Source organism: Oncorhynchus nerka, linkage group LG22, assembly GCF_034236695.1.
Source record: "Oncorhynchus nerka isolate Pitt River linkage group LG22, Oner_Uvic_2.0, whole genome shotgun sequence".
Classification (NCBI taxonomy): domain Eukaryota; kingdom Metazoa; phylum Chordata; class Actinopteri; order Salmoniformes; family Salmonidae; genus Oncorhynchus; species Oncorhynchus nerka.
The window spans coordinates 19,280,452-19,293,458 of NC_088417.1; the positions used below are offsets into that span (position 1 = coordinate 19,280,452).

Here is a 13,007-nt window from a genome sequence, read left to right on the forward strand (position 1 = left end):
AATCATTGTTCTTCCTCTGTCAAACATGGTTACCTGCAAGGAAACATGTGCCGTCATCATTGCTTTGCACAAAAAGGGCTTCACAGGCAAGGATATTGATGCCAGTAAGATTGCACCTAAATCAACCATTTATCAGATCATCAAGAACTTCAAGGAGAGCGGTTCAATTGTTGTGAAGAAGGCTTCAGGGTGCCCAAGAAAGTCCAGCAAGTGCCAGGACCGTCTCCTAAAGTTGATTCAGCTGCGGGATCGGGGCACCACCAGTACAGAGCTTGCTCAGGAATGGCAGCAGGCAGGTGTGAGTGCATCTGCACGTGTGAAGACTTTTGGAGTATAGCCTGGTGTCAAGAAGGGCAGCAAAGAAGCCACTTCTCTCCAGGAAAAACATCAGAGACAGACTGACATTCTGCAAAAGGTACAGGGATTGGACTGCTGAGGACTGGGGTAAAGTCATTTTCTCTGATGAATCCCCTTTCTGATTGTTTGAGGCATCCGGAATAAAGCTTGTCCGGAGAAGACAAGGTGAGCGCTCCCATCAGTCCTGTGTCATGCCAACAGTAAAGCATCCTGAGACCATTCATGTGTGGGGTTGCTTCTCAGCCAAGGGAGTGGGATCACTCACAATTTTGCCTAAGAACACAGCCATGAATAAAGAATGGTACCAACACATTCTCCGAAAGCAACTTCTCCCAACCATCCAGGAACAGTTTGGTGAAGAACAATGCCTTTTCCAGCATGATGGAGCACCTTGACATAAGGCAAAAGTGATAACTAAATGGCTCGGGGAAAAAAACTGCAATATTTTGGGTCCATGGCCAGGAAACTCCCCAGACCTTAATCCCATTGAGAATTTGTGGTCAATCCTCAATAGGCGGGTGGACAAACAAAACCCCACAAATTCTGACAAACTCCAAGCATTGATTATGCAAGAATGGGCTGCCATCAGGATGTGTCCCAGAGGTTAATTGACAGCATGCCAGGGCGGATTGCAGAGGTCTTGAAAAAGAAGGGTCAACACTGCAAATATTGACTCATTGCATCAACTTCATGTAATTGTCAATAAAAGCCTTTGACGCTTATGAAATGCTTGTAATTATACTTCAGTATTCCATAGTAACATGTGACAAAAATATCTAAAGACACTGAGGCAGCAGACTTTGTCAAAATGTATATTTATGTCATTCTCAAAACTTTTGGCCATGACTGTAGATATTCCATAAAAATCAGCAGTTTCCATCTACAATAGTCATTTACAACATTAAAATGTCTACACTGTATTTCTGATCAATTTGATGTTATTTTAATGGACAAAAAATGTGCTTTTCATTCAAAAACTAGGACATTTCTAAGTGACCCCAAACTTTTGAACGGTAGTGTACATACTCACACCCCTGAGTCAATATATGTTAGAATCACCTTTGGCAGCGATTACAGCAATTACAGCTTTCTGGGTAAGTCTCTAAGAGCTTTGCACACCTGGATTGTACAATATTTGCACATTATTACTTTAAAAAAAATTCAAGCTCTGTGAAGTCGGTTGTTGATCATTGCTAGACAGCCATTTTCAAGTCTTGCCATAGATTTTCAATACAATTTAAGTCAAAACTGTAACTAGGCCACTCAGAAACGTTAATTGTCCTGTCTTGGTAAGCAGTGTATATTTCACCTTGTGTTTTCGGTTATTGTCCTGCTGAAAGGTGAATTTGTGTCCCAGTGTCTGTTGGAAAGCAGTCTGAATCAGGTTCAGGATTTTGCCTGTGCTTAGGCTCTATTCCATTTCTTTTTATCCTAAAAAAACCTCTCATGTCCTTGCCGATGACAAGTATACCCATAACATGATGCAGCCACCACCATGCCAGGAAATATGGAGAGTGGTACTCAGTGATGTGTTGGGTTGGATTTGCCCCAAACATAACACTTTGTATTCGGGACATAAAGTTAATTTCTATGCCACATTTTTTTTTGTTTTACTTTAGTGCATTGTTGCAAACAGGATGCGTGTTTTGGAATATATTTATTGTGTACAGGCTTCCTTCTTTTCACGCTGTCATTTAGGTTAGTGTTGTGGAGTAACTACAATGTTGTTGATCCATCCTCAGTTTTCTCCTATCAGAGCCATTCAACTATGTAACTGTTTTAAAATCATCATTGGCTTCATGGTGAAATCCCTGAGCTAGAGTTAGAAAGGATGCCTGTGTCTGTGTAGTGACTGGGTGTATATACACCATCCAAAGTGTCATTAATAACTTCAACATGCTCAAAGGGATATTCAGGGTCTGCTTTTTTTTTTTTACCTATCTACCAATAGGTTTCCTTCTTTGTGAGGTATTGGAATACCTCCCTGGTCTTTGTGGTTGAATCTGTGTTCGAAATTCACTGCTCGGCTGGGGTACAAAGATGAGGTAGTCATTCAAAAATCCTTGTTAGGCAAATTCGTACTCCTGAACTTATTTTGGCTTGCCATAACAAAGGGGTTGAACACCTATTGACTCAAGACATTTCAGATTTTCATTTTTTATTAATGTGTACAAATTTCTAAAAACATAATTCCACTTTGCCATTATGGGGTATTATGTGTAGGTCATTGACAAAAAAAATCTAAATTGAATCCATTTTAAATTCAAGCTGTAACACAACAAAATGTGGAAGAAGTATGTCATAAAGAAATGGTTTAATCTGTTGTTGCTAGGGATAGTCAAAACAACATTTAAATAAAAATGGTATTCTTCCACTTTATTTTTTCTTCCACTTTATTTTGTATTTATTGTCACGGAGCCCCTGTAGTACCTCCGGTTGAATTCCCCTGCATTAGGCAGCAGGGAAAGGGCATTGTGTCATATGGATGTGTGGAACTCTACTTCTCTTCATTTCCTTTGTTGCATTTGTCCTCTTTTCTCTATACAAGTATTTCCCCCACCTCTGAATCACCAGTATTGTATCAGTAATTTGTATGGTTTGAATTTAACTCCCATACCCTCCCTTCATGTCCTCTGCCCGCTGTGTACAGTATAACACAGGTAGAGCAGGTCCTTGCCCAGCTAACTAGCAGCCAAGTCTGATACGGTACCTGTAGTTCAGCTCAGGTGTGCAGGGCCTGTGTTACCGTCAGAGAGTCCTTGCTCAGGTGTGCTATAGTGTGCTGAGAGGTTCAGTGGAAGAGCATGGTCAGACATGGTCTTTATGGATCTGTCCTCTCAGCTGGAGATGATTTCAATGAAGACGAGTCATTGACCCTAAAGATGGACGGGTCATGGCTCATGTATCCATGGCTCAGGTACTGTATCCATTATCCATGCTCAGGTGTGCACATCAGGTGGGCCGGGCCTAAGGTCCAGTACAGGTCATAAGCCTTGCCTGACATGGTTATGGTGGACCTATTGGCCTCTCAGCAGCAGATGATCTTATTGAAGTAGAGTCATTGCCCCTGATAATATGCAGTCAGGCTCAGGCCATGACTCATGTGTCTTATTCAAACTCAGGTATGCCGGGCCCAAGGTCCAGTACAGTTTAGGTGCCTGGCCATTAGCCTGACATGGTCATGCTGGACCAACTCTGTTCTCAGCAGCTGAGGATCTTGATGAAGGCGCGTCTGAACTCAATGTTGAAGGTGGTGTAGATGACAGGGTTGAGGGCGCTGTTGACGTAGCCCAGCCAGGTGAAGGCGCTGTAGAGCTCCGGGGGAATACGACACGTCCTGCAGTGGGTGTTCAGGATGTGAGTCACGAAGAACGGCAGCCAGCAGATCAGGAACACTCCTGGAAGATGGAGAGAGAGAGAGAGAGAGAGAGTGATGGAGAGAGAGAGGGAGGGAAGGGGGAGGGAGAGATGGAGCGATGGAGAGAGAGAAAGGGATGGAGAGAGAGAGGGGGGAGAGAAAGGGATGGAGAGAGGGGGATGGAGCGAGAGAGAGGGACAGGGGAGGGAGAGATGGAAGGATGGAGAGAGAGGGAAGGAAGGGGGAGAGAGAGATGGAGGGATGGAGAGAGAGCGATGGAGAGAGCAAGAGGGATGGAGAAAGAGGGGGAGGGATGAGGAGATATGGATGGGGAAGAGGGAGAGCATGATGGACAGAGAGAGAGAGAGAAAGGGATGGAGAGAGAGGGGGGGGACAGAACGAGAGATCGAACGAGACAGCGGAAAGCGAGATAAAGAGGAGGGAGTGAAAAAGTAAAAGAATTATGACTTCAAACACTTTCATTTCTCATGAACCTGTACAGTGTGTGGTGTATACATTAGCCTTACGGTCAGCTAACGCATGCTACAGCAGCCACAGAGAGCAAGCCTGGTCTACAGGGTTAATGGGTTTTATGCTCCTATACAAACATCCTCCAGCAAGTTAACACACAGCAACTTCAACACACTGACAGAATTCCAAGTAGACCCATACCCCCATAGACACTTAATGTACAGATCTTTAATGTAGGATGTTCCTTTATGTAGGATCTTCATTTGACCGGTTTCGTTGAAGGAGTAAAATAACCCTGCAGCAGGAAGATTTGATTATTATCATAAAAGTGATAATTTCTAACGGGAAACTAGTTGTTTAGAGTCCAATTGCATTTCGGATACAATTGTACGTCATAGTGGAGAGACCAATATCGCTCTTGTGTCATTAAAGATGCGTTATAAAGGTTTCGTATCATTTCTGCCAGTAGTTTTGAAAGTTTTGTAAACAATGTCATATGATATACTGTATTAAGCCCTGAAACAAAATGATACAGTGCCTTCAGAAAGTGTTCTTACCTCTCGACTTCTTCCATATTTTGTTGTGTTACAGCCTGAATTCAAAACGGATAGAAAATAAAATACATCTCACCCATCTATACACAATACCCCATAGCAACAAAGTGAAAACATGTTTTTTACATTTTTGCTAATTTATGAAGATGAAATAGAGAAATATCTCATTTACATAAGTATTCACACCCCTGAGTCAATACATGTTAGAATCACCTTTAGCAGCGATTCAGCGCTGTGAGTCTTTCTGGGTAAGTCTCTAAGAGCTTTGCACACCTGGATTGTACAATATTTGTACACTATTATTCCTTAAAAAATTATTGAAGCTCTGTCAAGTTAGTTGTTAATCATTGCTAGACAGCCATTTTTAAATATTGCCATAGATCTTCAAGCCAATTTAAGTCAAAACTGTAACTAGACCAATCAGGAACATTGTATGTAGATTTGGCCTTGTGTTTCAGGTTATTGTCCTGCTGAAAGGTGAATTCATATCCCAGTGTCTGTTGGAAAGCAGACTGAACCAGGTTTTCCTTTAGGATTTTGCATGTGCTTAGCTCTATTCTGTTTCTTTGTATCATAAAAAACTGCCTAGTCCTTGCCGCACATCTATAACATGATGCAGCCACAACCGTGCCTGAAAATATGAAGAGTGGTACTCAGTGATGTGCTGTATTGGATTTGGCCCAAACATAACTCTTTGTATTAAGGACATACATATGCCACATTTTTTGCATTATTACTTTAGTGCCTTATTTCAAACCGAACGCATGTTTTGGAATATTTTTATTCTTTACAAGCTTCCTTCTTTTCACTTTGTCATTTCGGTTAGTATTGTGGAGTGAATACAATGTTGTTGATCCATCCTCAGTTTTCTCCTATCACAGCCATTAGACTCTGTAACTGTTTTAAAGTCACCATTGGCCTTGTGGTGAAATCCTTGAGCGGTTTCCTTCCTCTCTGGCAACTGAGTTAGGAAGGACAACTGTATCTTTGTAATGATTGGGTGTATTGATACACCATCCAAATTAATAACTTCAACTTAAACTTCAGGAGGTTGGTGGTACCTTAATTGGGGAGGACAGGCTCGTGGTAATGACTGGAGCAGAATAGGTGGAAAGGTATCAAATACATTAAACACATGGAAACCATGTGTTTGATGCCATTTCATTTGCTCCTTTCCAGTCATTCTTATGAGCCCTCCTGCCCTCAGCAGCCTCCACTGACTTCAACATGCTCATTGGATATTCAATGTCTGTGTTTGAAATTCACTGCTCGAAAGAGGGACCTAACAGATAATTATACGTGTGGGGTATAGTGATGAGGTAAACACCATTATTGCACACAGAGCAATTTATTATGTGCCTTGTTATGCCCATTTCTACTCCTGATATTGTTTAGGTTTGCCATATCAAAGGGGTTGAATACCTATTGACTCAAGACATTTCAGCTTTTCATTTTTAATGAATTTGTAAAAATGTCTAAAAACATAATTCCACTTTGACATGATGTAGCCCAGTGACACAAAGTCTCAATTTAATAAATGTTAAATGCAGGCCATTTAAGACAACAACATGTGGAAAAAGTCAAGAGGTGTGAATACTTTCTGAAGGCACTGTATGTTATGAATTCCAATTCAACAATATCTTATGGATTTGTAAGTGCTTAAGATTCCCTTCAATCTCTTTAAGCTTTATAAAACAGTGGTTGTTGATGTGTATGGCTGCATTTAAGATACTGTGCATTTGAATGTTGCAGTAGTAGGACCTACAGTAGGACCTAGTAGTAGGAAATGTATTCTTTTTGGTGCTTTAGTGTTAAGCGAGTGATTGAGAAAGAGAACTGCAGGGTTTCAGTGAATTTATGTAAATCACGGGCTCATTTGACGACGCAGAAAAATTCTCACCGACAACAGAGTGATCAAATTAAGATACCGCGGGCTAGGTGTCGATTTGGAATTCAGAAAGTGGCTCCCCCACAGTTCAAAGTCGTCCAAGTCATGTGACATGGCTGACCGATCCAATTCTCTCTAGGCCAGAGAAGCCAGGGAGTGTGTCAGGCTGAGGACATCTGCTCTCTGTGTGTGTGTGTGTGTTTGTGTGGTATGTGTGCGTACGTGACTCTTCTGTCTAATTAAGCAGACACCTCTGATTAGCTTCAGTCTCACTCAGTAGGGCATGGACTCGCCAACATGCCAGCTCTCACAATGAACAGCCGGGACCAATGGAGGCTAACAACACCCGCTAATCATTACAGTGTGTATGTTTGTGTGTGTATGTGTGTGTGGTGCATGCGTGTGTGCAGGTGTGTATACATGTGTCTGTGCGTGTGCGCTTGCGTGTGTGTGAAAGAAAAATAGAATGGTAAGGTGCTACTGCAGGTGTTTCACCTCATATCTTTAGATCCACCCACCCTATTTACATATCTATATTTAGATCCACCCGTCCAATTTACATATCTATCTTTAGATCCACCCGTCCAATTTACATATCTATCTTTAGATCCATCCATGCAATTGACATATCTATATTTAGATCCACCCATCCAATTTACATTTCAGCTTTACCATGGTCTGTTCTGATTTAATAAAGTCTCACTAGAACTGAAGACAAACTAGTGCTTGGCACCCAGCAGTGAAGGTAATGAATTGTAACTGATATCCTACATAGGCAATACAATGGTATTGTATGGCTCTGGAGACATTGTTCTATTATTCTGCAGAGTAAAATGGTGTTATAATGGCGGGAATAGATCTGGGAGGGAGAGTGATTCTGACCTCTGACCCCCATGTCCATAGCCCCAGTATTCTACAACAGTATTCACAGTCTATCATCCCAAGCTTCTGATTGACCCATTTGACTACTTTGTCTTTCCTCTCCTTTCCACTCTTCCCCATGTGGTCCATGTGTTCTCAATCAAATCACGTGGTAGAGTTCATAGAGATGAATGAATAATATACATGGTGATAGTCCTAATAGAGAGAGTACTACTTCTTACCAAGAACAATGGCCAGCATCTGCGTAGCCTTCTTCTCCCTGTTCTGCATGCTCCTGATTCCATGTTGTTGTTGTTGTTGGCCGGCCAGGGACTGGGAGCAGGGGGTGGGGCGGAGGGCCGTGTGAATGCGTCCATTGGACAACTCCTTGACCTCACAGCTCCTTCTCACGGGTCTACGCGCTCTCTCTTTGGCCAACTCCTCCTCTTCTTCGGCATGGTCCTGTTCGTGCTCAGTGCGGCCGCAGGAGGCGTGGCTGATGCTGCAGTAGTTCTGGATGTCCACTGGGGGCAGCAGAGTGTTCTCCACGGGGGCCGTCCGGGTACGCTTACGCCTCAGGCACCCCGACAGGAGGTGAGTTTTAGGGGGCAATGCCGGCTCCACACTCTCCTGGAAGGAACACACAGTCAGTCATATCTGAAGGTGATGACCAATGACCCTACTGTTGATCTGGTCCAAAAACAAGCCCTTGTCTGATTCCAGAGGGAGGGGATGGGGGTATGCAGATTAAGGTCTGCAACACTGTTTGCTTTCATATTTCCCCTCTAATCAGGGACTTTTTCAGACCTGGGACACCAGGTGACAGGATTCCCTGACATTTACTCCTGATTCTGGACGTGTCCCTGATCTCCACCCCGTACTTTCAGAGACCCAGGCCCTTCCTAGTTCACTGCTCCTTCCTGTTTCTCATGTTTCCACCTGTCAGTCTGAACACACGTCTAACAGCCGAGCCTCGCAGCCATGTTCTCAGTAGGAAATTAAAGCTTGTCATTTTCTCCATCTTTGAAGTAATTTGTTGATTATGCGCGAGCTGGTGTGACAAATAAAGCGCAAAACTTTAAGATTGGGATCGGAGTTTAGAGGCAGTAGGCGAGGAGAGGAGCTTCATAATTCAGATTTTCAGCTTCCTCACAGCCCTGGGGCTAAGAAAAAGTAATCACACACACACACACACACACACACACACACACACACACACACACACACACACACACACACACACACACACACACACACACACACACACACACACACAGAGTGCTAAAAAGAGAACAGACACTCACAGCCAAGAATATGTGAATATGCCACCTGATTCATTGAAAGTCGGTGAGTTATTTAGATTCTGTTTAAACCAACAACAGTGCAGCTTGAATACCCATCCAAAAACTCAGGTTGTCTATCTATCTGCCTCGAAGCTGTCTATCTCACATACACTCTTAGTATTAGTGGTGACTCAAGAAACCCTGGAGATCCTCAAGGAACCCCTGTAGTTCCTAAAGGAACCATTGCTAGTTGCTAGTCAATTGTTCATATTTGCACCTCTGGTTGGTCAAAAGACCAATTTAAATAATCAGAATTGGGCTGCCTGTGTAAACATACCCTCAGTTCTTCAAGAGTCTATTCAAATCCCAAAGTTGGAATAGTTAACACTTTATTACTATATATAATCAGCAATGTTAATATTATTAATATTATATTAGAATACGTAATATGCATAAATATTCAAGGAGAATATGTTCAAACTTAACATGATAAACAGGAATGAGATTTACTCTAACGTTTGACCAACAATAACTATTTGAAAGCCATTCCTTCTGATAGGCTGCCACCTCTACAATATATTAATAAAAAGGTAAAAAATGGAACCCCTCCCATCACAAAAAGGTTCCAGTTTCAACCTTTACACAGGGATTCCTCTTTTCCGAGAGGTTCCTCAAGGAACCTTTTTGAACTGGAAAGGTTCCCTGTGTGGCAATTTTTAGAACCCCAAAAGGTTCTCCCAGGCTCCTTTACTTCTAAAAGTGTACTTTACCCTCTCATACTTTCCAACATAAACAAACACCTACATGCAGACCGCATAAAGACTTACACGCATGGACTCAGATATACACACACACACGCACTCAGACACACACATATACACACAACTCTTACCACTTTGATCCTGATGGGAGACAGGTCTCTCTTCTCCTTGGGGGTTTCCTCCTGCAGACATGTCTCCTGGGTGAGGGGAATGAAGGGAGAGAGAAAGGGATGAATGGAGCGAGAGAGAGATGGAGAGAGGGATACACATGATGACTGACTCATCTTGCAACATGTAAGGGACAGTTTGAAATTTACCCTCATAGAATTAACTCAAAAAAATGTTTACGACCACAAATAATAATCCTAGCGACCCTGTGTTTATAGTCGTGGATATCGACTTTGCCACTTCAGCTTTTGTGGCATAGTCGATGCCACAAATGAATACGGGCCAGGAGGTTGAGGGTTCGCCCACCACCAAGGATGAGTTCAATCTCCCTGCCTGTTTCATTAGTCCTACACTACGATCAGAGCCAGACAATGATCAGCTATGGGGATATCAGATTATCACAATTATGATGCCATATTTAGAATAATATAAACAACTAATTTTCCACCTACAGGTTTCTGTGCCAATGCACCACCATCTTGAATACACAGTGGGATATTGGTTATGTTGCACTTCCTAAGGCTTCCACTAGATGTCAACCGTCTTTAGAACGTTGTTTCAGGCTTCTACTGTGATGTGGGACCGGATGGGAGCTCTTTGAGTCAGTGTTCTGCCTACAGCCTCGTTCTCAGTTATGCACTTTCACTTGAGAGGTAGTTGTCGTTCCGTTGCTTTTCAACAGACAATGGAATTCTCCGGTTGGAACATTATTGAACTTTTATGATAAAAACATCCTAAAGATTGGTTCTATGCTTAGTTTGACAAGTTTCTTCGACCTGTAATATAACTTTTTGAATGTTTTGTCCGAATGGACCAGATCGCGCATTTGGATTGTTTACCAAACGGCCTAGCAAAAGAAGCTATTGGACATAAATGGACATAAATGATGGACATTATTGAACAAAACAAGCATTTATTGTGGAACTGCGATTCCTGGGAGTGCATTCTGATGAAGATCATCAAAGGTAAGTGAATATTTATAATGCTGTTTATGAATAATGTTGACCAACATGGCAGATTTTTCTCTGGCTGGTTTGGGCTCTGAGCGCCGTTCTCAGATGATGCTTTTTCCGTAAAGTTTTTTTGAAATCTGACACAGCGGTTGCATTAAGGAGAAGTGTATCTATATTTCCATGTCTAAAATATTTATTTATAAATATTTATGTGAATTCATGTGGCTCTCTGCAATATCACTGCATGTTTTGGAACTACTGAACGTAACACGCCAATGTAAAATAAGATTTTTGGATATAAATATGAACAATATGAACAATATGAAGTCAAACGACACCGCTGGTTCTGCTCACACTGCCCTACCCTGTGCTCTGACCTCTTTCTCCCCTCTCTCTCCAGATGAAATCTCGCGTCTTGTGACGGCCGGCCGCCCAACAACCTGCCCGCTTGACCCTATCCCCTCCTCTCTTCTCCAGACCATTTCCGGAGACCTTCTCCCTTACCTCACCTCGCTCATCAACTCATCCCTGACCGCTGGCTACGTCCCTTCCGTCTTCAAGAGAGCGAGAGTTGCACCCCTTCTGAAAAAACCTACACTCGATCCCTCCGATGTCAACAACTACAGACCAGTATCCCTTCTTTCTTTTCTCTCCAAAACTCTTGAACGTGCCGTCCTTGGCCAGCTCTCCCGCTATCTCTCTCAGAATGACCTTCTTGATCCAAATCAGTCAGGTTTCAAGACTAGTCATTCAACTGAGACTGCTCTTCTCTGTATCACGGAGGCGCTCCGCACTGCTAAAGCTAACTCTCTCTCCTCTGCTCTCATCCTTCTAGACCTATCGGCTGCCTTCGATACTGTGAACCATCAGATCCTCCTCTCCACCCTCTCCGAGTTGGGCATCTCCGGCGCGGCCCACGCTTGGATTGCGTCCTACCTGACAGGTCGCTCCTACCAGGTGGCGTGGCGAGAATCTGTCTCCTCACCACGCGCTCTCACCACTGGCGTCCCCCAGGGCTCTGTTCTAGGCCCTCTCCTATTCTCGCTATACACCAAGTCACTTGGCTCTGTCATCACCTCACATGGTCTCTCCTATCATTGCTATGCAGACAACACACAATTAATCTTCTCCTTTCCCCCTTCTGATGACCAGGTGGCGAATCGCATCTTTGCATGTCTGGCAGACATATCAGTGTGGATGACGGATCACCACCTCAAGCTGAACCTCGGCAAGACGGAGCTGCTCTTCCTCCCGGGGAAGGACTGCCCGTTCCATGATCTCGCCATCACGGTTGACAACTCCATTGTGTCCTCCTCCCAGAGCGCTAAGAACCTTGGCGTGATCCTGGACAACACCCTGTCGTTCTCAACTAACATCAAGGCGGTGGCCCGTTCCTGTAGGTTCATGCTCTACAACATCCGCAGAGTACGACCCTGCCTCACACAGGAAGTGGCGCAGGTCCTAATCCAGGCACTTGTCATCTCCCGTCTGGATTACTGCAACTCGCTGTTGGCTGGGCTCCCTGCCTGTGCCATTAAACCCCTACAACTCATCCAGAACGCCGCAGCCCGTCTGGTGTTCAACCTTCCCAAGTTATCTCATGTCACCCCGTTCCTCCGCTCTATCCACTGGCTTCCAGTTGAAGCTCGCATCCGCTACAAGACCATGGTGCTTGCCTACGGAGCTGTGAGGGGAACGGCACCTCAGTACCTCCAGGCTCTGATCAGGCCCTACACCCAAACAAGGGCACTGCGTTCATCCACCTCTGGCCTGCTCGCCTCCCTACCACTGAGGAAGTACAGTTCCCGCGCAGCCCAGTCAAAACTGTTCGCTGCTCTGGCCCCCCAATGGTGGAACAAACTCCCTCACGACGCCAGGACAGCGGAGTCAATCACCACCTTCCGGAGACACCTGAAACCCCACCTCTTTCAGGAATACCTAGGATAGGATAAAGTAATCCTTCTCACCCCCTTACTAGATTTAGATGCACTATTGTAAAGTGGCTGTTCCACTGGATGTCTTAAGGTGAACGCACCAATTTGTAAGTCGCTCTGGATAAGAGCGTCTGCTAAATGACTTAAATGTAATGTAAATGTAAACATTACCGAACAAAACATACATGTATTGTGTAACTTGAAGTCCCACGAGTGTCATCTGATGAAGATCATCAAAGGTTAGTGATTCATTTTATCTCTATTTGTGCTTTTTGTGACTCCTCTCTTTGGCTGGAAAAATGGCTGGGTTTTTCTGTGAGTTGGTGATGACCTAACATAATCGTTTGTGGAGCTTTCGCTGTAAAGCATTTTTGAAATCAGACACTTTGGCTGGATTAACGAGAATTTTATCTTTAAAA

The 13,007-nt window shown here is 43.7% G+C and overlaps 1 protein-coding gene across 1 annotated transcript in view; it reads right to left on the bottom strand.

Moving 5' to 3' along the window:
* Positions 1–3,023: 3,023 nt before the first annotated feature.
* drd3 (dopamine receptor D3) overlaps positions 3,024–13,007 on the bottom strand; it is a 73,782-nt gene continuing 63,798 nt past the window's right edge. The window contains exons 5-7 of the mRNA XM_065007007.1: positions 9,665–9,730; positions 7,732–8,119; positions 3,024–3,755 (exon numbers count right to left, since the gene is read on the bottom strand). Of these exons, the coding sequence (XP_064863079.1) occupies positions 3,559–3,755; positions 7,732–8,119; positions 9,665–9,730 (651 nt within the window). The 3' untranslated portion in view covers positions 3,024–3,558. The remainder of the gene's footprint in view (positions 3,756–7,731; positions 8,120–9,664; positions 9,731–13,007) is intronic.